Genomic DNA, 27,067 nt, shown 5'->3' with positions numbered 1-27,067 from the left:
AAGTCCTCATCAGTACTGTAGCAATATTCTGTACCGTACTGTGGGACATCTTCATATCAAATGTACAAACTCTATTGCCTCTAAAGCATTTGATTTGACCATCAGCATCAGGAAGACTAATGTCACAGTCCAGAATGTTGCTATATTGCCATCAATCAATAATGTGAGCTGAAGTTATTAGCTTCACCTATCTAGCCACCTCAATCCCCAACCATCTGTTATTTAATGCTGAAGTCATGCATTACAAAAACTGCAGTAATGATGTCCAGAAGTGTGAAACAAAAGCCTGGCTGAACGTTTATCAAGCCTTCATCTACAGTATACTCCAACAGGAGTGAGACCTGTAACAATGTTTGTTTGACAGCAGGAAAGTTTACACCTTTGATGTCTTGTTCATATCTTTGGCATCTCTTGACGTGACCAAGTCACCAGCTCCCAGTTTCTGGAGCATGAGCTCATTGCCAAGCTCAATGACCACTGCGGTAGCTCGACCATAATCACTGATGGACAGCATATACCCAAAACTCTTTTCTTCCATTTTCTGTTTGAGTGTACATCCATGGTAACATACTTAAACATATTTCGTTGAAAAGTGATTTCTTGACCAGAAGACAGCAACCGATGTAGGCCATTCCACTCCTTGCGTCTGCTCTATCATTCGATCGTGGCTGATTTAATCCTCAACTCCCACTTTACTGCCTTTTCCTCATATCCCATTAATTGATTTGTTTTTTTCTGAATTCTATGTGCGTTTGAGTAAAGGGTCACTAATTTAGCTTTCTGTCAACATTTTCCCCCTTTTGACGTATTCGCTGTTAATTTCCAAGTTTGCACACTATTCCTTTCTGTCCCACCTCGGTTATTCTTTTCCAACTAGCTGACCTGCAATGTCACCATGTCCTTTTGCTTTGAAACCATTTTCCTTCCCCATGACCCACTCTGTTAGTTTAAAGCGTGCTCTATAATCCCTTAAAATTTTGATTCTCCTGGATAAGGAGTGGTCTCTGTTTCGTGGTCAAAAATCACATGATGCCAGGTTATCGAACCATAAAACCCCTACAGTGTGGAAATAGGCCATTTGACCAACAAGTTCACACTGACCTGCTGAAGAGTAATGCACCCAGACCCATTCCCCTACCCTATTATTCTACTTTCCCCTGACTAATGCACCTAATCTACACATCCCTGAACAATATGGGCAGTTTAGCATGACCAATTCACTTAACCTGCACATTTTGGACTAAGGGAGGAAACCGGAGCACCCAGAGTAAACCCACGCAGACATAGGGAGAATTTGCAAACTCCAGACAGGTAGTCACCTGAGGGTGGAATCAAACCTACGTCCCTGGCGCTGTGAAGCAGCAGCGCTAACCACCTAAGCAACCATGACACTCCTTTCTCAGGTTCTGAAAGCTTGCGGTTTCAAATGAACCTGTTAGACTATAACTCTGTGTTATGTGGGTTTTATTTTTAAACTTTGTCCTCAGTCCAGTACTGGCACCTCCACATCCATGCCTGTGTTTCACTGGATCAGCTCCTTTCTACCAAAGTGCTGGTCTCATGAACTGAAAACTATTCCTTGCATACTAATCTTTAAGACCTGTAATAAACACATTGATTTAGATTCCATCTACCTTCCCCCAGAAAAAAAACCCAGAAATGACATCACCCACCTTAAGAAAGCAAGACCTATAAATAGAGAGGTGGGACATACCACCGACGCTCACTGATGTTACCTCGTCATGGTGATGAAACGTCTAAAAATAAACCTTCCAGCTCAGTGAGCTAACTTAGCATACTTACAAAGGAAGATCTTGAAGCTGATCAGGAACTACCTTGTATCAGTGATACATTGCAGTAATACCTTGCGGAAGCCATTCAATCTTATTATAAACTCTTAATTTTGCTGTTTTTCTTCTAAGTTAACGTTTTGAGTGTAAAGTTTGCCAGTTACTACCTAATTCTTTTTAATATGCACTGGCTGGCTCTGCTTTGCTTGGCTCTTGAGTTGTCCAAATAGTAAGGTTGTCATGATTGGCTGTTACAGGAGAGCTCTGTTTAATTCGTCAGTCCCTTTTAAGGACCATGTGTGTTAGTATTCCAAAGATGTAACCTGAAGGCCAATTGTTCAAAGATGGCAGCTGCTTGCAAGTTTCTCTGTTCTGCTCTTGGAAGACCTTACTTGAACTTGGGTGGTTGCATAAGAGAATGAATTTCCGTGTCCACAACACTTTCCCTGACTCCAAAGACATTTTCTCCAACTACTGAAGTACTTTTGAAATCTGTCAATGATGTTGAGTGAGGAATTAATCTTCACTAAGATATAATTGAAGTGACTAATAATTTGTTGTGTTTTGTCACCAAATCACACTTTTCTGCTCACTTATTTACTGTGATGAACTTTCTGGAGATATGGAGTGCTGGTCTGGGATTAATAGTACAAGGGTTCAACATTTTACTGCTGAGTCTCCAAGACTCTGGAAAGAGAATGAATTTGTGAGGAGTCATTTTTGTTTTTAATAATATTTGGTAAATGTTTTTTTCCGACACAATTGTGTTCTGTTTTACTTGACAATGTATCTGAATTTTCTACGAATGGATATTGAGCATGAGTCAGGATGCAAGGAGCCACTGATTCATTGTGAATGTGCTCGGTGAAATATTGTTGCAGTGACAGGAATAATAATGTTTATAGCAGGTGTTGGAAAGCTAGAACCTTATAGGATGTTTTTTCAGCCTGATCTGACATCTGGTGTCCTGTGTGTGGGTTGAAAAAGCAAAACACACCAGCCGTGTACTGTCATAATTTGTATTTCTCTTCATTATTGTAAAACCTTCAGATATTCAGGGTTTATGTATCAATGCACTGCTGAGGGTTCCGCTCTTAGCGCAAGTAAAAACAGGAAGGGATATTTGCCACATAAGACTTGGGAAAATTTGAAGCCTGTTGTTGTCATGACTGAGGCATTAGAACTGGGGTCCAAATGAAATCCAGCTCAAGTACAACATAGTTTTTTTCATGTTTAACTTAAAGTTTTGGAATCACCATTTTCTAATGATTCTGACTTGTTTTCAAGGTGCATATAGGTCATATGTAGAACTTGTTCAAGTGGTGTTTTTCATCGAAGGTCTTGAAGGACGTGGAATGGCAGAGTTTATAGTTGGACAGCAGGAACCAGGCAGCAAACAACAGAGCAAAGAGAATGGTAGATCCAAAGATGGCCAGAATTTGACGAGCCTGGCATTTTCAGAAGGTTTTGAGGCAGGAGGAAGTTGGAGATGGTTAGAGTTAAGGACAAGGCCATGGAGATATTTAAATAAGGATGATTTATTGAACTTGAGGCTTTTGGGGGCTATTGTGTGCCTGAATCTGCAGGAGGGATGAATATGGACATACTAAATTTTACAAAGGATGAGCATTGGGAGGACAGGAGAGGGAGCATAGGAAGAAAAGTCTGGAGGTGACAAACGCATGGATTAGAATTTTGACATCCATGACTTGATGAGCATGTAGCAGGCTGAATAAGTTGCTCCCTTCCCATGTAGCCATGTGGCGCTCTCCTTGATCTTCAAAAACGGTGGTCTGATTTGTGTTGTATCATAGACTCCCTACAGTGTGGAAGCAAACCATTTGGCCTATTGATTCCACAGTGGCCCTTCAAAAAGCATCCCCACCCCCCACCCTGTATCTGTAACCCTGCAATTATGATGCCTAGTCCATCTAGCCCCCTCACCCCTGGAAACTATGGGCAATTTAGCATGGCCAATCCATCTAACTGGTACATCTTTTGGACCGAGAGGAAACCGAAGCGCTTGAATGATGTTCCTGCAGACACTGGGAGAACACAAAAGTTCCACACGCTCACCCAAGGATGGCATTGAAACTAGGTCCTGGGTGAGGCAGCAGTGTTAGCCATGTGCTGCACTGTTTGAAGTTTTCACTTTGCTCTTCAGTTGTAAAGGTGTTTAAGGTTACCTGAAAAGGGTGTGCTGAGGTGAAAGTGGGAGAGTGTCACTGAGTGCATTGCTTATTCAGAAACCCAGCAAGACGTGAAGAACAGAAAGGCTGCTGTCTGTGCTGTGATGTTCTACTTTATGATTCTTTATGGGGCTCTGAGCGTATGCAACGCCAATCTGAAAACTTTTTGCCCAGATACAATGGATATTGCTGGACTATTTGACCATGAAGAAGGAACACCCCCACCTCCCCACCGCCAAAGAATCCTGTCTGTGCCACGCCACTCCAGTTTAAGATGAATATTCATAGTCATAGTTCAGGGATGTTTGCCTGGGACCCTCTTTGGGTTGTGGCTTTAACAATTGGGGCTTTATTGAAGCTGCCACCAGTTTCTGAAAAATGTGTTATGAAATCATTTGTAGCAGAATAATTTGTAACCTGTTGTCTCGACCCAACTTGGAGGCTTGGAAACAAATGAGGCAACAACAATAGCAAACAATTGTTGTAAATTGTCATTAATTAACTCCAGCATTGAAATGCAGCATGTTTATTACCAATGGCAACAACTGTTCTGTGTTTGATGCCAGTTTGTAATATGTTCATCAGCAGTTTCTCTGCTACCTTCTGTGTATTTATCATATTGCAATTTCAGTAGGGAGAAGGGAAATTTGAATATTGTGATACACTAAAAAAGATTACACGGCAAGATTTCATAGTTTAAAATGAATTTTTCTACCTAGCAAACAATGAAAACAAATGCTAACGAACTAACGCTATCCTAGACACATTTATATTTTACATTGAGAAGCATGTAAAACACAATAAGAAGTGAGTGAATTGAAACATACGGGATTTTTGGGGACCTTGACAGTGTAGATGTTAAGATGTAGGAATCTCAAACTAGGGGACATAGTTACAGAATTTGGGGACACTTGTTTAAAACAGAGCTGTGTAAAATCTTCTCTTGGAGTAGTGAATATTTGGAATCCTCTGCCTCAGTTGTGGAGGCTAGATCATAAATGGGGTTAGAAACTTTTTTGCAATATTAGGGAGTTGATGGCTGTGCTGTGCTGAGCTGACACCGAAGAGTTGAGGCCTCAGACAGATCACCATGATGTTGAATGGTAGGGCAGGCACAAAGGCCAGGTAACCTTCTCCTGCTCCTACTTCTAATGCTGTTTGTTCAATCGTGCATACTCTTAATTAAAATTCTCAACTCAAATTCCCCTTTTTTTTTATGATGTTGCCCTCCTCCCAAAATTCTGGGGTTTTGGTAATATCACTGGACAGACAATCCCAGAACCCCAGTTTAATGTTCTGCGGACATGGGATCAGATCACAATGGCAGATTGATGAAATGTGAATTCCATTTTGTAAAAATCGCATAATAAAACTAGCCAGTAGTGACCATGCAACCACTGCCGATTATTCTAAAAGCCCACTGGTTCACTTTAGGGAAGGAAATCTACTGTCCTTACCTGGTGTGGCCTTCATGTAACTCCAGATCCACAGCAATATGGTTGAATCTTAGCAGCCCACGAGGCAATTCGGGATGGGTGTTGCATGCTAACCCAAGCAGTGACGATCACATCCTGTTAATGATAGGAAAAACCTTTACAGGCTCCTGGAGGTTTGTTTGCTTGTCCTGGGACCAAACCAAATCTATGAAACAAGCTTCCAAACTTCTTTTCTATTTCTTCTTCATGTCCCAGCTGTTCTAAGCTGGAAAATTTCATGGGGACTCTTTCTTATGGCTTAAAAATTCTCTAATTCCTCTCCTGCATCCTTGTGGTGATGGACATCTCAGTTCCAGCTCCATTGTACACTTACATAGTACCTCTGTCTCAGAAACACCTGCATTTCCTGAGCTCATTTGCTTCTGGGTTTAAAGCTGTTTTTCAGCTTTGAGCAGACTCCCTCTCCTTTTTGTCTGCTGAAGTCAGGGCTTACACCCACCAAATTTGGTGTTTATAGCACCAACCTCCAAGGACCTTGTGGAAAAAGAACTCCCCCAACTTCCCAGGATTCCAACTAAGGCTCCATTCTGAAATAACACTCGAAAGCAACAATGTTAGTTGAGATGTCAAATAAGTTTTGATTGGATTTTTAAGCCAAAAATTAATCATTTTCTTTTTTGAATCATGTAAATTTCTAATGAAGTGAGCGCAGTTCTCATCAGACTTCCAGGCTACTGTTGCCCAACTAAATGAAGACCACCTACTGTTTTTACAATATTCACCTTCCTAACTCTGACCCCTTACGCAATCCATTATACTATCATTATTTGAGCCATTTTTAACTCCAGCATTTTAATTATGTCACCCTTACAGTTTCATTCTTTCCATAACTAAAAATTGCCTTTAAACTATGAAGACGACATTTGGTACACTTGCCTTTACTGGTCGGTCCATTAAGTATAGGAGTTGGGAGGTCATGTTGTGGCTGTGTACACAGGGCATTGGTGAGGTCACTATTGGCATACTGCATGCGGTTCTGGTCTCTCTGCTGTAGGACGGATGGTGTGAAACTTGCACATGTACAGAAAAGATTTCAAAAATGTTGCCGGGTTTGGGGGTTTTGAGCTATTGGGAGAGGCTGAATAGATTGGGGCTGTTTTCTTTGGAGTGTCGGAGGCCAAGGAGTGACCTTGGAGAGGTTTATAAAATCATGAGGGGCCTGGATAGGATAAATAGGCAAGGTCCTTTCCCTGGGGTGGGGTAGTCCAGAACTAGAGAGCATAGGTTTAGGGTGAGAGGGGAAATATTTAAAAGGGACTGAAGGGGGAACTTTTTCACCCAGAGGATGAAACATGTATAAAATGAATTGCTAAAGGAAATGGTGGAGGCTGGTACAATTGCAGCATTTAAAAGGCATCTGGATGAGTATGAATAGGAAAGATTCAGAGGGATATGGGTCAAATGCTGGCAAATGAGACTTTACTTTTGACTGTTCAGTTCAAAGAGTCGCAGTTAATCCTCTGTCCAAATCATTCCATCACTTTTTCTTTATTCACTCATGGGATGTGAGTGCCAGTCGCTGGTCAGTATTACCTGTCTCTAGTTGCCATTAAGAACGTGTGATGAGTTGACTTCTTGAACTGCTGTAGTTCACGTGTTGTAGGTTTGCCCCTTTGGGAGGGAGTTCTAGGATTTTGACCCAGTGGTAGTGTAGGAATGGCGATCTATTTCCAAGTTAGGATAGTGAGTGGCTTGGAGGGGAACTTTCAGATTGTGTTCCCATGTACCTGCTGTCCTTGTCCTTCCAGATAGAAATGGTTGTGGGTTCAGAAGTTGCTGTCTAAGGATCTTTGAATTTCTGCAGTGCGTCCTGCTGCTACTGAGTGTAGGTGGTGGATGCCATACCAATCAAGTGGACTGCTTTGTCTTGTTTGGTGTTGAGCTTCTTAAATGTTGTTGAAGCTGCACCTATCCAGGCAAGTTATCGTATTCTGTCATACTCCTGACTTGTGTCTTGTAGATGGTGGACAGACTTTGGGGAATCGGGAGTTACTCACTGCAGGATTCCCAGCCTCTGATCTGCTCTTGTGGCCACTAGGTTTAAGTCATAGAGGTGGATAGCACAGAAATAGACCTTTCAGTCCAACTTGTTCATGCTGACCAGATATCCTAATGTAAATCTAATCCCATTTGCCTGCAATTGCTCCATATCCCTCCAAACCCTTCCTATTCATATACCCATCCAGATGTCTTCTAAATGCTGTAATTGTACCAGCCTTCACCTGGCAGCTTATTACACGCACACATACATGCACGCACGCACACACGCACGCACGCACACACACACGAAAACATTGCTCCTTAGGCCCTTTTAAATCTTTCCCCTCTCACCCTAAACCTATGCTCTCTAGTTGTGGACTCCCCCACCCCAGGGAAAAGACCATGTCTATTTATAATCATGTGAGGCATAGGTAGGATATAAACCTCTATAAGGTCACCCATCGGCCTCAGACGCTCCAGGGAAAACAGCCCCAGCCTATTCAACTTCTCCCTATAGCTCAAATCCTCCAACCCTGGCAACATCCTTGTAAATTTTTTCTGTACCCTTTCAAGTTTCACAACATCTTTCCGATCAGAAGGAGACCAGAATTGCACACAATATTCCAAAAGTGACTTAACCAATGTCCTGTACAGCTGCAACATGACCTCCCAAATCCTGGACTCAGTACTCTGACCGACAAAGGAAAGCATACCAAACACCACCTTCACTATCCTATCTACCTGCAACTCTACTTTCAGGGAGCTGTGCACCTGCACTCCAAGGTCTCTTTGTTCAGCAACACTACCTAGGACTTTACCATTAAGTGTGTAAGTTCTGCTAAGATTTGCTTTTCAAAAATGCAGCACCTCATTTATCTAAAACTCCATCTGCCACTCCTCAATCCATTAGTCCATCTGATCAAGATCCCATTTTACTCTGATGTAACTTCTTTCACTCTCTATTACACCTTCAATTTTGATGTCATCTGCAAACTTACTAACTATACCTGTTATGCTCACATCCAAATCATTTATATAAATGGCAAAAAGTAGTGGACCCATCACCAATCCTTGTGGCACTCCACTGGTCACAGGCCTCCAATCTGAAAAGCAACCCTCCACCACCACCTTCGAACCAGTTCTGTATCCAAGTGCTGAGTCCAGTTGAGTTTCTGGTCAGTCATAATCCCAACGATGATAGTGAGGGATTTAGTGATGTTAACACCACTGAACGTGTCAAATAGCAGTGGTTGGATTGTCTCGTTTTGAAGATAGTCATTGCCTGGCATTTGTCTGGCACAAATGTTGCTTGCCACTTGTCAGCCCAAATCTGAATATTGTCCAGGTCTTGTTGCATTTGAACATGGTCTGCTTCACTTTGAGGAGACACAAATGGTGCCGAATGTTGTGCAATCATTGGCAAACGTTTTCACTTTGAGCTCTTGATGGAGGGAAGGCATTGATGAAAGAGCTGATGGTTGGGCATAAGATACTACCCTGTCGAACTCCAGAGAGTCCTGGTCTCCAACAACCCAACCATCTTTCCATATGTCAGTTATGACTCCAATCAATTGAGAGTTTGCCCCCAATATGCATATATTGCAATTTTGCTTGGGCTTCTTGATACCATACTGTTGAATGCGACCTTGATGTCAGCAGCTGTTATGCTCACCTCACCACTTTAATTCAGCTCTTTAGTCTATGTTTGAACCTAGGCTTTGATGAGGTCAGGAGTTGAAATGCCGAAATGGAACCCAGACTGTGCCTCCATGAGCAGGTTATTGCTAAACTGCTCAATAGCAGCTTCGAGACCTTCCATCACTTTACTGATGATCAAGAATAGACTGAAGTGGTAATTGGCTGGGTTGGATTTGTCCTTTTTCTCTATAGGATAGACGTGAGCAATTTTCCACATTGTTGGGTAGATGCCAGGGTTGTGACTGTACTGAAAAGCATTGCCATTTTCCTTTATGTAGTTATTTTAATGACTATGTACTCGCAACAAGTTTAGATTAGATTCCCGACAGTGTGAAAACAGGCTCTTCAGCCCAACAAGTCCACACCAACCCTCCAAAGAGCACGCCACCCAAACCCATTCCCCTACATTTACCCCTGACTAATGCACTTAACACTACAGGCAATTTAGCATGGTCCATTCACCTGGCCTGCACATCTTTGGGCTGTGGGAGGAAACTGGAGCACCCAGAGGAAACCTACGCAGACACTGGGAGAATGTGCAAACTCCACACACACACACAGTTGCCCGAGGTGGGAATTGAACCCGGTTCCCTGGTGCTGTGAGGCAGCAGTGCTAACCACTGAGCCACCGAGCCAACTAACGCAAAATAATTCAGATTGGATCCTTCAAAATTATGGATCAGTGGCTAAGTCCCAGTTGCTCAAGTGATTTTCGACAAGTCTTGTGGAGATTGAGCTGGGCCTCTTGTCTATCAAATGAAATAAGTGGAGACTGATCAATTAATTCCAAGTCTCAGAAGTGAAACGCCATATTCTGATGTTTAATGCTATCTCTGTGTGGTCTATTATTGTGAGAATTCTAGTTCAGAGAAAATGCTGGAAGTACTCATCAGGTCAGACAGCATCTGGGGAGAGAAATGTGTTGACATTTCAGGTTGGTGGCCTTTCGTCAGAACAGAATATCTGAACCTAATGTTTTCTTCAAAGAAAAATAAAATCAATAAGTTGGATCTTAACAAATCTTCATAACACTGCTTTATTCTGGTTTTCTTTCCTGACATGGTTCACTCAATTCCTCAAAAATATTCCTGATCAGACAATGGTGTTTGGTCCCACAGTCATTTCTTCCTCTTGCAGAATTGTAATATTTTAATGTTGTATCTTAGATTAGATTAGATTACATTAGATTAGATTACATTACGTTACAGTGTGGAAACAGGCCCTTCGGCCCAACAAGTCCACACCGACCCGCCGAAGCGCAGCCCACCCTTACCCCTAACCTAACACTGCGGGCAATTTATTATGGCCAATTCACCTGACCTTGCACATCTTTGGACTGTGGGAGAGAACGTGCAAACTCTACACAGTCAGTCGCCTGAGGCAGGAATTGAACCCGGGTCTCTGGCGCTGTGAGGCAGCAGTGCTAACCACTGTGCCACCGTGCCGCCCACAAACGCCTGGTACAAGTTAATAAAGCCAGATGTATTGTACAGCTGGTAATCTCAGTTTAGTAAACCTTTTTGCTGGTAGTCTTGTCATCTATCTATATGCTCCAAGACCTCAGGGTGCCATCCTCCTCTCCAAGCTGGGTCATTTGATATTCTAATGTGTTCACTTTGTTTTTTCAACTGTCCCTTTTAGATTTACTTTTTGCTTGACCATAATATGGTTTTAATTAATTGCAAAGGTCAGTTGATTATTGAACAGCAAAACTGGCTTAATACTCGGATTTTGTTATTGTGTGCTATATGTCTTATTTTAGTTGTCTTCAATTTTATATTGTTTGGGGACTGCAGTAGTATTCCTTAATGCACCTTCCCAAAGGTTTTACCTGATGGTCAGCATTTACAGAATTCAGACAGCTTCAGAAATTTGGAAATAAATAGGAGGTCATCCTCAATAGAGTTAGCAACAAGTCTTGATTTTGGTCCCTGAGTGACTGGCAGTGGAAAATGTGGAGCACTGCACTGCAACAGAATTGGATTTTGTTTGGCCTGTTTGTTCCTCAGGGTGCTGTCTCTTGCAGCAATACTGCTCTACAGATTGCAGGCCCACATCCAGCTACCTCAGCTGAGTGGTCTATAACATCTGTGAGAGGGCTCGGAGAAAGGGAGGATTGCGGTTGCTGGAGATCAAAGTAGAGAGTGTGATGCTGAAAAAGCACAGCAGGTCAGGCAGCATCCGAGGAGCAGGAGAATTGACATTTTGGGCGTGAGCCCTTCATCAGGAATAGGCTAGTGGGCTGTAGGGTGCTGAGAGATAAATGGTTGGGGGGAAGGTAGCTGAGAATGTGGTAGGTAGATGAAGGTGGGGGAGAAGGGGATGGAGCAGATAGATGGGAAAGGTGATGGGCAGGTCAGGAGGGCAGTGCCGAATTGGACGCTTGGGACTGGAATAATGTGGAGGGGAGGGTAAATTAGGAATCTGGTGAAATCCACATTGATCCAGAGTGGTTGAAGATTTCCAAGGCAGCATATGAGGCGTTCTTCCTTCAGGTGTCAGGTGGTAAGCTTTTGCCTGTGGTGGAGGCCCAGCACCTGCATGTCCTTGGAGGGGGAATTGAAGTGTTCAGCAGTGGAGTGGTGGGGTTGGTGCGGGTATCCCAGGATGTTCTTTGAAATGATCTGCAAGTTGGCTTCCTGTCTCCCCAATGCAGAGAAGACCACATCGGGTGCAATGGATCCTGTCGATGACATTGGTGGACATACAAGTAAGTTTGTGAGAAGATTTGTAGCTCGGGTGCTCGTTGCTGTGGTTCTGTTCGCCGAGCTGGAAGTTTTTGTTGCAAACGTTTCGTCCCCTGTCTAGGTGACATCCTCAGTGCTTGGGAGCCTCCTGTGAAACTTCCAGCTCGGCGAACAGAACCACGTACAAGTAAATTTGTCGGATGCAGAAGGATCCTTTGGGGCCTTGGATGGAGGTGAAGGGGAAAGTGTGGGTGCAGGTTTTGCACTTTCTGTAATGGCGGGAAAGTGCCAGGAGTGAGGTGAGGGCTGGTGGGAGGCGTGGATCTGATGAGGGAGTCACTGAGGGAATGGTCTGTCTGAATCAGCAGGAAGGGATGGGGAAAGAAAAACATATGGTGGGGTCTGTTTGTAGGTGATGGAGGGTGATGCAATGTATACGGAGGTTGGTGCGGTGGAAGGTGAGGATCAGGGACGTTGTGCCCTTGTTGGGTTCAAGGGGGGGGTGGGGGAGGGGGGGAGGGGGAGGGGGAAGGGGAGGAGAGTGGAGGAGTGGAGGAGATGTGCCAGAGGGCATCGACCACATGGGAAGGGAAATTGCGATCTTGGAAAAAGGAGGCTGTTTGGGATTTTATCAGGTGGGATTGGTCATCCTGGGAATAAAGGTGGAGGAATAAGGGATGGCGTTTTTACAGGAGGTAGGGTGGGAGGAGGTGTAGGAGTCATTGGCCTTATAGTAGATATCTGTGGTTAGTCGGTCTCCAGGGTTGGACATGGAGGGGTCCAGGAAGGGGAGGGAGGTGTCCGAGATGATCCAGCTGAATTCGAAGTTGGAGTGAAAGGAGTTAGTGAAGTTCATAAACTGTTCAACCTCATGGGAACATGAGGTAGTGCCAATACAGTCATGGATGTCACAGAGGAACGGGGGGGGGGGGGGAGGGTGATGCTGCAGAAGGTGAACTGTTCCGCATACCTGACAGAGGCTGGGTCTCATGTGGGTGCCCATGGCTACTCCTTTTGGTTTGGTGGAATTGAGAGGATTGGAAGGAGAAGTTAAGGGTGGGGACTAGTTCAGCCAGGTGGATAAGGATGTCACTGGAAGGGTACTGGTTGGGACAGCTTGAGAGGAAGAAACAGAGGGCTTGGAGGCCTTTGTTATGGCGGATGGATGCATGTCACCTTTCCCACCTATCCGCTCCATCGTCCCCTCTGACCTATTATCATCTCCCTCACCTTCATCTATCTATCGCATTCTCAGCTGCCCCTCTCCCCCCCCCCCCCCCCCCCCCCCCCCCCCCCAATCCCATTTATCACTCCGGTCAACAAGCCTATTCCTGATGAAGGGCTTATGCCCAAAACATTGATTCTCCTGCTCCTCGGATGCAGCCTGACCATCTGTGAGAGTACTGTCAGGTTATTTAATGATTTGAGGGTTACCAGTTGCATCTAATTGTTCTTTAGCCCACTTTCTATGTGGAATGTCAGAGATTAACAATGTTTGCCCCTTGTCTGAGGACCATTATCAAGTGTATCCTGAGTTGAAAGTGAACCCAGCTCAGGTCTGTGGTTTTCATGGCCTGTATGGGTCAGTCATGAAAGACAGTGGGCTACTGTTCAATCATAGGACCACTTAATGCAGAGTAGCATGAGTGGTAGCTTTTGGTGAAGTACAGTGGCTAAATGGCTGTGCTCCACTTGTCAAGAGATGGGAGTTTGACAGCAGGGCATGATGCTAAAACAACAGAGATCAGGATTTTAATAATATTTAGTTATGTGGCATTGAATCATTTTTAAGTTTTTGTGGAAGGATAGTCAGCTTTTCATAAATTTAGAAAAATTATACTTCCTAATTTCTAGTAATGACCTGTTTGTATTACAGTGACTGATTCAAACTAAAAATGAACTTAGTGGGTTTATCTTGATGGCTGCCTGGATACAGTTTGTGATTGCCAGTATGAAGTTGTCTACATAATCATGAATTGAAATATGTACAGATACTAGACCCAGGATAATCCAGTGACAGTGCATTCTCCACATATAGGAACATCTTGGGCAACCTCTTAAAACAAGCTATTTGCCTGTGGTCACTGCAATATATTTTCAGTTAATGAACCTATAGTTGTAAATGTATCTGGCAAATGTTATGTTTTTAAATGCTGATCCTCTGTCCCGTGATTCTGTCAGTTTTAAGTTTGAACTCCTGCCTTGGCTTTTGCTGAGATGCAGAGATCGTATCAGGCTTCGATGTCAACCTGATGCCAGTCTTTGGATCCCAGTCTAACTTAAACTGAAATCGTTATTCTGAATGGAAAAAGGACTTACTCATTGTTCTGTGTGGTTAGACAATTTATGATTACTCACCTGTGAATCCAAAAGATGGGCATTGTTACAAGTACAGCACCATTCACCTGTAAAAATGCTGAAAAGACTGTGTTCCGATTTCTCACGTTTGTGGGGGAAGAGAGTTACTGTCCACAGGAATTTATTACTGGTTCAATTCTAATCTTTGTTCATCTGGAGTGGGGCTTCCCAAAGCAGGGTTCCAGATCCAGGTGGGGAGGTGAGCTGAAATCGTGGGCTCCTGAGCCATGAGTCAGCAATGGCTGTTCTTGGAGCTCTGACAAAGTATAACAATTGTCTTCCCACTCTCTCTGTTCTCACTGAGGGGTGTCAGCAATTTTCAGTCCTCGAAGTTGAAAAATGTTTGGGCAGCCCTGATCTAGAGCAAGACTGTGCCTCTCGTGCCTTAAGTATTCCTGTGGCCTTAAGGTCACCTTGAGAGGGAGGTGGGTATGAATCCCACATTCAATAACCAAGAATATTTTCTCATTCTCCTTGTCCCCTCCTTTTGTCATTTCCATCACCCAGGTGTAGTCTAAAGCCACCAAATAACAACATCACATTGGGGTGGGCAATCAGCAAAGTAGTAACCAATGCCCGTAAAAATGGTACGGCAATTATCATGGAGGATTTTAATCTGCGACTCGATTGGTCAACCAACTCGGTCAGGGTAGCCTTGGGGAGATCATTGAGTGTATCTGCAATAGTTTTCTTGAGCAGTATGTAATGGAACCAACGAGGAAGCAAGCTATCCTCGATCTGGTCCTGTGTAATGAGACAGGAATAATTAATGACTTCATAGTTAGGGATACTCTTGGAAGGAGCGATTACAGTATGGTCAAATTTAGAACACAGAAGGAGAGTGTGAAGATAAAATCCAATACCAGGGTCCTGTGCTGAAACAAGGGAGACTAAAGTAGGATGGAGGACTTGGCCGAAAGTAGACTGGAAGCTAAGAGTTTATTGTGGCACAGTTGAGGACTTTCAAAGCAATTTTTCCAAGTGTTCAGCAAAAGTATATTCCAGTGGAAAGGAAGGACTGTAAGAAAAGGGGTAATCTGCCACGGGTGCCTAAGGAAATGGGCATTTAGTCATAGGATATGACGAAATGGCCGAGGCGTTGAATAGGTATTTTGTGTTGGTCTTCACAGTGGAAGACATAAATAGCATGCCAGTAATTGATAAAGAGACACAGGTAGGTAAGGGCCTGGAAACAATCATTATCACGGAAGAGGTAGTATTGGGCAAGCTAATGGAACAAAGGATAGACAAGTCTCTTGGCTCTGATGGAATGCATCCCACAGTACTAAAAGAGATGGTGGGAGAAATAGCAAGTGCACATGTAATTTTCCAAAATTCGCTGGACTGTGGGAGAGTTCCAGCAGATTGTGTCACCATTGCTGTTTCCCAATGTTTAAAAAGGGTGGTAGACAAAAGGTGGGGAAATAGAGACCATCAAAGTTTGTGAGAAGATTTGTAGCTCGGGTGCTCGTTGTGGTTCTGTTCGCCGAGCTGGGAATTTGTGTTGCAGATCTTTCGTTCCCTGTCTAGGTGATATCCTCAGTGCTTGGGAGCCTCCTGTGAAGCGCTTCTGTGATGTATCCTCCAGCATTTATAGTGGTTTGAATCTGCCTCTTCTGGTTGTCAGTTCCAGCCGTCCGTTGCAGTGGTCGGTATATTGGGTCCAGGTCGATGTGCTTATTGATTGAATCTGTGGATGAGTGCCATGCCTCTAGGAATTCCCTGGCTGTTCTCTGTTTGGCTTGTCCTATAATAGTAGTGTTGTCCAAGTCGAATTCATGTTGCTTGCCATCTGAGTGTGTGGCTACTAAGGATAGCTGGTCGTGTCGTTTTGTGGCTAGTTGGAGTTCATGGATGCGGATCCTTAGTAGCCACACACACAGATGACTTGGAACCTGTTTACGACCCCCTGAGAAAAAATAACAGGAAATGACATCACCAAAACACAAATGGAAAGCGGGCCATGCCACCAGTGCTTCATCCGGAGGCTCACTGATGATTTTACCTAGTCTGGTGATGAAACGTCTGAAAGTGAACCTTCCAGCTCAGCGAGCAAACCTACATCCATGAGTGGCAGAGCAAAGCATACAGAGGACTGTAAAACTTTGCAGAGGAATATAGTTTGTGAGTAGGCAAAGGTCTGGCAGATGGAGTACCATGTTAATAAATATGAAGTCATCCATTTTGGTAGGATTAACAGTAAAAAGGACTGTTACTTGAATGGTAAAACATTGCAGAATGTTATGCCGAGGGACCTAGGTGTCCTTGTGCATGAATCGCAGAAGGTTGGTCTGCAGGTAATTAGGAAGGCAAGTGGAATTTTGCCCTTCATTGCTAAAGGGATTGAGTTTAAAAGCAGGGAGGTTATGTTTCAACTCTACAGAGTGCTGGTGAGGCTGCACCTGGAGAACTGTGTGCAGTTTTGGTTTCCTTACTTGAGAAAAGATGTACTGGCACTAGAGGGGGTGCAGAGAAGGTTCACTAGGTTGATTCTGAAGTTGAGGGGTTTGACTTCTGAGGGTAGACTGGGATTATTTTGATTGGAATTTAGAATGCGGGGGTATCTTAACTACTCCCTTCAAAGTTTTACGTTTCTATAAGACAGAAGTAGGGAAGGATGTTTCCACTGGCGGGTGAAACTAGGGCAAGAGGGCATAGCCTCAGTGAGGGGGAGCAGATTTAGGACCGAATTAAGAAGGAGCTTCTTCACCCAGAGGGCTGTGAACCTATAGCATTCCCTGCCCAGTGAAGTAGTTGAGGCTTCCTCAATAAATATTTTTAAAGCTAAGATTTTTTGAACCGTAAGAGAATTAAGGGTTATGGTGAGAGAGCAGGTAAGTAGAGCTGAGGCCACACAAAGATCAGCCCTGATTGACTGAGCAGGCTCAAAGGGCTAGATAGGCAACTCCTGCTCCTATTTATTATGTTTTTCTGTATCTCTTCTACTGAATCCTAAACAAATAACATTTTGCCTACTTCCAACTCCTTCAGTTACCTTATTGCCCTACCCTTGACTAAGTGTTTGCTATCATGTAAATAGCTCTCTTTGTACAGGTTATCTCTTCCTGCCTATCAACATGATGGTGTTGACCCTCTATGACACTGACATTTGTCAGAAACACAATCTTTCCAAAGATAATTCTGAAGTCTAGCCTCCTTTATCCTGTAATATCCTTGAACATCTTGTGCCCTATTCTGAAGAAAGCGAGGATTTATAAAGGGTCACAATAACTTACTTTTGTACTCTATATTGCTCTATTAACAAACCCCAGGAGACTTTAAAAAAAACACTTTCTCTCATCTTATTCTGCTACCCACACTCCCACAAAAAAGTTACTTTATTCCTGTGCGGTCTTTGTAAACGCTGCAGTTCATTTATGTTGGCTCTCTTGGTTCATTCTATTGAAATATGACTGTACACTTATCCACATTAATTTGGCGTTCATTCATTTCATCAGCCTATGTCTTTCCCTTAACTGTCTTCCATATTGTTTACTACTTTTTTTTTGAAAACTATAAAATGAAGTCTTGCATTTTGAAGTTCAAATCATGAAACCACTGCATTTCATGATGCAGGTAATAGCCCTAATCTCAACTCCTGAGAATTACTATATGTTCCACCAGCCAGATAAAGAGTAGTTGACCACTACACTCTGCTTTTGGTCACTAAGCCAATATTGAACCCACACTGCCTTTTGTTTATTTAATCACATGGATTTAAATTTGGTAGCAGACCTTTTGCATCGCATGTCAGATGCCTTTTGCAAATTTCTGAAGAACCATATTAGATTTGAAACATTAACTCTTGTTTTTCTCTCCACAGATGTTGCCAAACCTGAGTTTCTCCAGCACTTATTTTTTTTCTGATCTCCAAACTGCTATATTTTACTACTTATTATTGCTTTTTTTATTCCTTTTACATTTTATTTTGCTCTTCTGCTTCATCCAGAAACGATTGTCATTTTGTCTTTAAGAGTTTTAAAGCATTCACAGTTTTGTTGAAAATCGCCAGTCTCAATGTATTCCTTGACTGTTGCATTTGTTTGACACAATTGAGCATACTATCCTCTCCCTTTCAGTACTTGCTGGTTGATAAGAGGACATGAAAAAATTAGAAATGGGGCATTGTGTAGATGGAGAGGAAACAAATGAGAGAGGTTGGTTCTTGGCAAGGAGGAAAATGAGACTCGGAATGGCCCTGTGGGCATGCAAAGTCCTACGGTACTTGTTTTATGGGGCTTACAGTAATCATATTATCATGTGTGATGTGTTTATGGTTTCTGCAATGTGTGACTGGCCTGTCATTCAGAATGTAAACATAAGTGTCCATCGCATTGAAGCGAGCCCTAGAAACCTTAATTGCTGGCACTGATGTTTTGAAGAAGCCTCTTCTCCTGCCTCTGAAACCATTGCTCTGCCTTGGACGACCTCATCCAGTATGTCATGACATCACTTGAAACATAAGTTTACATTTTACTAGTATCCCATTATTCCTGTCTTCAGTTTCACCTTTTCACTTTCAAAACAGAACTTTTCAGCTATTGTCCAAAATAAGAACTCCGTTTTTACTTATAGCTTTGATCTCTTGGAAAATTTAACTTTTTTTTGGAGAGAGTGTTTTTTTTTCTTTGGGCCAACTAATGAGACTGAGTAGGTATCAGGTAAAATTGGGACTGCAAATCCTTGAGCACTGGGAGAGGGGGGAGATTACAAATATTATCGGAGCAAACAGGAACAGTTCTGATGGTACTAAGCAGAGCATTGACTTCTATTAATGTAGGATGGTGAACAGAAAGACAAACAGCCAAGAATTGTCATCCAGCCAAAGAAAGGATATTACAAAAGATGCGATAAAGCTTGGGTTGAAAGGTATGCTTTGTGGAGAGTCTTAAAGGAGGTGGACAGATAGTGACAGATGAACTTAAGACCCAGGCAGCTGAAGACGCAGCTGTCTGGATCTAGGGGTCATTATTTTTAAAAAAAAAAAGGTTGCCCATTTAAGGAGAAATTTCATCTCAAAGATAATCGGGAATCTTTGGAATTCTCCTCCTCAAGGTCCTGTAAGTTGAGACTTTTGAAGGCCAGAGGTTTGTAGATTCTCGATAAGCTCAGGGCAAAAGGTTATTGGGGTTGGTGGGAATGTATAAGAACCAAATCAGCCTTGATCTTGTGGAAAGGGGGGAAGCAGGCTCAAGGGGCTGAGTGGTCCACTTCTCATTCGCATAACAGGGGATAAGGGCAAACAGAGTAGGGACTGTGTTAGAGGAACATAAGAGTTCTAAATGTGGAGGAAATGTGAAATTTGAATGTGAGGAAAAGTAAGATGTGACTTATTTTTCCCCCATTTCTCTTTCTGGGAAGGTGCTTATCTCCACAAATGTTCTTTTTATTTGGTATACAAGCAGAGAGATTTTTATGTGCATGGTAACTTGTGGGCCAAGTTGAAATTCTGCAATAGTAATTACTAGACAGATGTTTCTGCGTGGAACTCATTGACTGTAATCTATGCTATCAATTACTAGACAAATCTTTTAAAATATCTACTATTCAGTCGTGGATCTACCAGCTAGGAAAATCTTTTCCTTTGTGAATTGGCAAAGATAGCCTAAGATCAATTACTTCAAAGTTGTGAAGCAGGATTTTAGTGTTGTGCTACCATTCAGGTTTGGAATCAAGAGTATGACTATGAAAACTGATTACTGAACATAGCAATACTGAGGCATGTCAAATGCCCCCTGGTGTAGAAAGATCATTTCAGCTGTATGAATTGAAGATGTACCTGCCACAGACATTTGTCTTTTTTTAATCAGCCAGCTGCTGCAGACGTTGTGGGCTTTAAACTATTCTTGCAATATGACAGGCTTGTTCAGCAAATATTTCTTCTTCTTACGCAATGCTTTGGCTTTGAATGGAATATAATGTATTTTGTGCTGTGGCACATAACTGTGTTCTTTTGTTGAGCAGCCTTGATAACGCACGTGGTTGGTGGAGGTTTATGTGTGTTCTTCACCTCATAATGAATTGCAAAGAAAATGAAATTGGTGGATTCACAGCACTGCAAATTTTGGAATAAGATTGTACACAGTGAAGGTTACAGTGATAGGGAGCAATAAGGCCATTGATGTATTTGTGAGGATGGAATCTAAAGCATTGAGAAATAGAAGGGAGCGAGTGGAGATCAGATAGATGAGTGGGAGATGATGTGGAATAGGAAACAGGCAATGCAGTTCAGCGTGAGCTAATGTTTACTGGCTTTGGAAAGGAATGTCAGCCAGGAGAACATTGGAATAAATTTGGTGGTTACGCACAAATGGACGAGAACCTTTAGCAGTTTTGTTGAGTCAGGTCATACCATTGAGGGTTCTTTGTAATGGAGAGAGTGTAAGGTCACATGCTCAGCTCAGTGTCAAATGGAATGCTGGAGGTCATGAACTGTCTGATCAATTTGAAGGGGAGGGGAAAGTACGTCATGAAGGACAAAGACTGTAGCTTTGATCTTCTCAAATTGATCTTCACCTGACAAAGGAGCAGCACTCCGAAAGCTTGTGATTTGAAATACAACTGTTGGATTATAACCTGGTGTCGTGTGACTTCTGACTTTGTCCACCACAATCCAACAATGGCACTCCACGTCAAATTAATCCTTTTTTCTTAATGCTGGCTTCACTGTTCACTATTTACTTGTTCCTTTTTGGTACAAAATGTCAAAGAAAAATCCAAGACCCAAGTTAGGAGGAAATCATATTCACCTCAGTCCAGTAATCAAGATTCAGATTTAAAAGTTTCATTTAATATCTTCAACCAGTACTGTCAACAAAAGTTGCCTTTGAAGCATTTCTAATGTTACGATCCTTTTTTAATTATTTAAATCTTAAGATATATTGCCCAGTATTGCTTTGGTTCCATCTGAGGTCTGTTATATTTTAGTTGTTATCCTTTGTATGTCCATCTTACAGACAGCACTGAGTTAACCCTTTGATCATTTATTTTTCAGCAATTTTTGCTGGCATTGCTTTGAAATTAAGGGAATTTTCAAAATGGGCAATGTTAGTTGGGAATATTGGGTAACAATTGTAATTTTTGAATAGATTTTATCAATGAACAGAAACACTAGACTCTGCTTCTATCAGGTGAAGAGCCTCATGTGACCATTTCTTTTTTTTTCTGCAATGTACACAGGGTTCTCTGAAGTTGCACAAGAAAAGTGAAGAAATAAAGACGGTTGAACCTTCAGTGGAGGAAAATCGCTACCTACAAACAGGTGGTGACGTGAGAAACCCCCTTCCTTCGAGTTTGGAACACTCTGAATGTAGTAAAGCTGCTGTGTGTAGCATGGGAAACATGCGAAATGCTGACACAAAAGAACAAGGACAAATGAATGGTGAAGCATCTTTGGTTGAGAAATCAGCAATGCTAAAAAATACCTGTCCTGCATCAAAGTCTTCCAGAACTAAGTTTAGGAAGCAAGGAGCTGGCAACGGGATGGTGATGAACAAAGACTTGGGTCAGCTGAAAGCTAGCCTTGCTGCTGCCAGTTCAGTTAAGGAGCACTTGAGCACTCCAAACTACGTAGATTACAAGAGTGTGAACTTAACTGAGCAGGAGGCTCCACAATGTACAAAGGACATTGTCCACAGTAAAACTTGTGGCAAGACTGTTTTAATGCAAACAAATAAGGAATCCACTCTAGAGAAAGCATTGGTAAGGCAAGACTCTCCGGGGCACGATGCAGTGTTGTGTAGTGAAGGAATCTCACCCCGGCATGATAGGCCCCCACCTTCAGAAAAAGCAGAGCACATGATCCCGAAACTAGATAAGCAACCTACAATAAATTGCACTTCAACAGACCATAGAACTACAACTAGCACGGACATCTATGGGCGGAGGTCCACCAGTGGTGCAGGGGTGGAAGGGACCCCATCTGCACCTTCACCAGCAGGGCCTGCAGCTTCAGTAAACAGAAGTACTGTGTTTCCTCCTCCTCCTCAGTTAGAACCTGACCCAGTCTTGGTCATTTCAGAGTCAGACAGCAAACCAACAACTGAAAGTCAGCCAGCATCGAGCAACCTACCCCTTCACTTCGGTTTCAAGCTGCATGCTCACAGCTTCAGTGCAGAATCTGTGACAGTTGAGCGCATGAGTGAAAGTGGTTTGCAGCCACCACGTTTGGATAGCATGAAGGCTTTCACTCAACTAACAGGGGGAAGTCGTGAATTGGGATCTTCTCCAGTGCCTAAAACTGACTCTTCGAGTTCTGTTGGGAGCACTGTGGCTAGCTTCAAAAGCATCCTGAACAACAAATCCTCATTCAAGCCTAGCACGCTGAGAGTGGCCCATCAACAGCTACAAAGGACGTACCAAAACTGTCCAGTCCCTAATTCTCTCCAGCTTAAACCTGTAAACAAAAGGAAAGGCAAGAGACCGCGAATGAAAGTGGTTACAAGTAGCAGCAGCACTGTTGCTGCTTTTGGTGAATGTTTGCCTCCATCCATAGTCTCATCCGGGCTATTGAAAACCGCTACATATAGAACAGAACAGAAAATGCATAGTGACCAGGCTCAAATGATCAGAAACACAGGATTTTCACCAGTTTTAACTGAAACGAAAATCATTAAGCCCCGACTGCCAAAGTTAACTAAAGCTTGCATTTCACCACCACTACCCCAGAAAGCTGAGAGTGGGAGACATTTTATATCACTGCAAGCTCATCATGACGATAAAGTCTCTAAAAATGGTTCTCAAGACTCCCAGTCATTAAGTGGTAATTTAAATGTTCATAAATCAAAAAGAAGCAGAGCCAAACCTGACCCTATGCCACTACTTGAAGAGCCTCCACGTAGGACTTTAAAGATTCCTGCTTCCAAAGTATTTTCAGTGATGTCAAAGACGAAAGAATTTATTAGGGAGAAAGAACCTCCTATCCTTCAACCAGAAACTGAAATTGTACCCAGTCCAAGTTTTGAGGACTCTCTTCCAGAAAAACGAAGGCGGGGACGGCCTAAAAAGCAGCTGATGTCCACAGCCAAAGCTGTAGTGCCTGCCTCACTCCTCTCAACGCCGTTAACTGTTCCAGATAGTTTGGAGACTGAATCAGAGGTTGCACAGCACAGAGGGCTTGACACAAGTGAAGTAAAGAATAAGCCAGTAGAACATGTGCAGAAAATAACCTCTGGTGATGGCATTGAACTGGGGAGTGAAACAGATTCCAAATCTATGAAGAAAGGGAAGAGGCAATTAATGAAAACACTTTTAGACAAGAAATTTATCAAAAAGATCAACAAAATGAAAACGCTGAAAAGGAAAAAGCTTCTGAACCAGATCCTTTTGAGTGCAAATGGATCTAGTAGTAAAGGGAAAGTGCAATCAAAACTCAATAATACCGTCTCAACTCTCACTGCCACATTTGGCTCCAAGTTGGGCCAACAAATTAATGTTAGTAAAAAAGGAACTATTTACATAGGCAAGAAAAGGGGCCGAAAGCCCAAAATCTCATTAGATGGTCCATTTCTAAGTAGCTCATTGTCTATTGATAATAAGATGACATCACCAACACCCACTACAACACTCGGGCAAGTCCTTCCAAACTTCTCACAGTCAGCAGTTGTAAATGTTCCTGATGTCCTGCCTTCACCAACTTATTCCCAGTCATCAGGGGTGAGTGGAAGTCAGAGTCCTGTCAGCAGTGATGCTGGGTTTATTGAACCAACCCCAGTGCCAAATCTGCACGGAAGTAAAGGCAATATGATGCAGACACTCGCAATGCGGAAGGTCTCCAAAGGACGCAGGAAGCTTTCACCCCCAACGTTGCTGCCAAACTCCCCGTCTCATTTGTGTGAGCTGACATCATTGAAGGAGGCCACTCCTTCACCCATTAGTGAGTCGCATAGCGAGGAGACCATTCCAAGTGACAGTGGCATCGGGACAGACAACAACAGCACATCAGATAGGGCTGAGAAGTTCTGTGGACCGAGGAAACGGAGGTACTCCTTTGATCATGTCTCTGTAATACCTCCTGAGAGTGCAGCTGTTTTAACTGGGCTGAAAGAGAAACATAAACACAAATGCAAACGTAGAACACATGATTATCTTAGTTATGACAAACTTAAGCGGCAGAAAAGGAAACGGAAAAAGAAGTATTTACAGCTGAGGAGCAAAGAAGACCCTAATTTTCTAGCTGAACTGGAGGAACTAATAACCAGCTGGAGTGAATTGAGAATAACCCATCGAAGTCATCACTATATCCCAAGGGATATCCTTCCTTCTATCTTCCGAATCAACTTTGGCAGCTTTTACACCCATCCACCTTTCCCCTTTGACCCTATGCACTATGTCCGAAAGCCCGAACTGAAGAAGAAGAGGGGAAGGCCTCCAAAAATGCGAGACGCAATGGCTGAAGTCCCTTTTGTCCACAGCCTGGGTTTTCCTCTTGCAAACGGTGGCTTCTTTCCTTCATACAGTATGCCTTACTCTCCAACCCCAGTTTCAGCAGGCCCTCTGGGGTTAGGTTATTATGCTCGTTATCCTCCAACACTATATCCACCACCCCCTCCTCCTCCCCCTTCCCTGAGCAGCACAATGCCACCTCCCTCATATATGCATACTGGTCACTTGCTTCTGAACCCCAACAAGTACCATAAAAAGAAACACAGACTTCTGAGACCAGAGGCTTTCTTGGCTGGCAGTCGGACCTCTCTCCTGTCTATGGGCACTTATGCCAGCATTCCAGCAGAAATGGCTTACAGTTGGATGCATGAGCATAAGCATAAGCATCGACACAAGCATCGGGAGCATCGTTCCTCTGAACAGACTGCGCCATCTGTGGATGGCTTAACGGTTAATCCTTCATTGTTACGACGGTATACATACGGGAAGGAAGCCATGTCAGAAAGACATAAACACAAAGACAAACACAGGTGCCATATGCCGTACTCCCACTTGAGCTCATCAAAAGGCTTATTGAGTAGAGGGGATCAGTGGGCCCGAAGGGACTCAACAGAGCATGGTTCCATTTCTGTAGGATTGCAGACTCCTCTCCAAATAGACTGTACAGATGGGTCAGTGGGTTCATGTTCAGAGCGGTACATGCCCAGTTCAGAATCAAACATCAGTGAAGAACATACCAATCTGTTTACAAGTGTAATAGGAAGCTACAAGCCAAGCAAACTGTCTAGTGGCATGGGGCGAAAGAAGCAGTCTGACAGTCCTGAACTTAATGTCTCTCAGGATGGCGTGCCGAACAGGTTAATAAGGAGAGACAGGCCACCTTCCAGTGAAAGAACTTCTCAGACACCACCAGGTAGGAATGTATAGAGTTATAGAATCATAGAATCCCTAAAGTGTGGAAGCAGGCCGTTCAGCCCATCAAGCCCACACTGACCAATGAGTATCCCATCCAGACTCCCACCTCCCCTCTATTCCTATAACCCTGTATTTCCCAGGGCTAATCCACCTAGCCTGCACATCCCTGGATACTGGGGGCAAATTAACATGACCAGTCCATCCTAACCTGGGGGAGGAAACTGGAGCACCTGGAGGAAACCTATGAGATATGGGAAGAATGTGCAAGCACAACACAATCAGTTATCCAAGGCTGGAATCAAACCCCTCCCTAGCAATGTTAACTACTGTGCCACTCCACAGAAAAATTCTTGAGGGGAAGAAATAGCCTTTGGTGGAATTTAATATTATGCTGCTTGTACTGCCCTCAATGTTTGATTTTCTTTGTGAACTTAAATTCCATGCCATTCATCCTCTGAAAGGTTACCTTCATATTTCATGCTGGACTGAGTAAAATCTGGTAATTGATATGTGGTGCTGTTCTGGCATCTAAAATTGGCACATAGTGCCTTTGTGGTGTGACACACAAAAATATATTTCACTGTTTGCTCAGCATTGATATAGAGACCACCCTCACTTGCAACTTGTTGAAGAGAATTTCCTGAAGGAAGTGCTGAGCATGTGTGTAATATTGATGCCTGGCCATTCCTTTTTGAATTATACTTAACAAAAGACATGCTTAGGATTAATTAAAGTAACTTGTAAATTACAAGGTTCTGTTAAAATAATAGGTGAACTTTTCTTATTGGAAATATATACTGCTGGCAGCTGACCTTGTACAGTTTCTTTTGTCAGAAATGTAATAATAAAACAAATATGCGAATGACATTGAGCATTAATGTGTTAAAATTTCAGGACATCTTTCAGAACGTTGATTTGTATAACTTTCCATTTAGAAAATTGAAGAGTGTGATTGAGTGTTTCAAGTGTTCAAAGGTGAATATGGAAAATCTATTTTCTTTAGTTGGGGAGTTCAGAGCAAGAGTTCGTAAACTCCGTAATGGAGCAAGGTCGTTGACATGGTAGTTACTCAGATGAGGATAGCAGAAATCTAGTTGCATTCTTTTTCTCTCGTGAGAAGTTTAACTTGACTCGGCCTGTGCTACATGGAGTGTAGAAGAATGGAAGGTCATCTCATTGATACACATGCAAAGATTGTTGACAGAAGAAATGATGATAAAATGTTCCCTGTTCAAGGAATCTAGAACGTTGTCACAATCTTAGAATGCAAGGTCAACCATTCAGATTCAGACGAGAAAGTTCTTCTCTTAAAGGGTTGTAGGTGGATTTCAAGGAGATCATCAGCCATGATTCTGTTGACTTGGATTGGGGTAGGACAGAGCATGGGGGGGGAACCCATGGTATACCTGTTTCATATCATCACCCTTACTGATATAATGAAGCTGTCAAGACTTCACTATCACTAAAACTTTGTAGGCATGCATGTGGGAGATAGAAGAAAAAATGCAGAAGGGGAATTAAGGTACATGTCAGCCATGCTCCATTTGAATGGTGGTACGGACTTTGGATGC

General features: G+C 42.9%; 1 protein-coding gene across 5 annotated transcripts in view; it reads left to right on the top strand.

Moving 5' to 3' along the window:
* ash1l (ASH1 like histone lysine methyltransferase) overlaps positions 1 to 27,067 on the top strand; it is a 223,919-nt gene that overhangs the window by 84,136 nt on the left and 112,716 nt on the right. For all 5 annotated transcript variants that reach the window (XM_087985157.1, XM_043684016.2, XM_043684013.2 and 2 more), the window contains one exon: positions 21,378 to 25,494. In XM_087985157.1, coding sequence (XP_087841283.1) covers positions 21,531 to 25,494 — 3,964 coding nt within the window. In that variant the 5' untranslated portion in view covers positions 21,378 to 21,530. The remainder of the gene's footprint in view (positions 1 to 21,377; positions 25,495 to 27,067) is intronic.

Source organism: Chiloscyllium plagiosum, unplaced genomic scaffold (genome assembly GCF_037043375.1).
Source record: "Chiloscyllium plagiosum isolate Xiang-an unplaced genomic scaffold, Cpla_swu_hap1 HiC_scaffold_50, whole genome shotgun sequence".
NCBI lineage: Eukaryota > Metazoa > Chordata > Chondrichthyes > Orectolobiformes > Hemiscylliidae > Chiloscyllium > Chiloscyllium plagiosum.
Note: the sequence above shows the minus strand (reverse complement) of the source record. Positions and strands in the feature narration are given on the sequence as shown.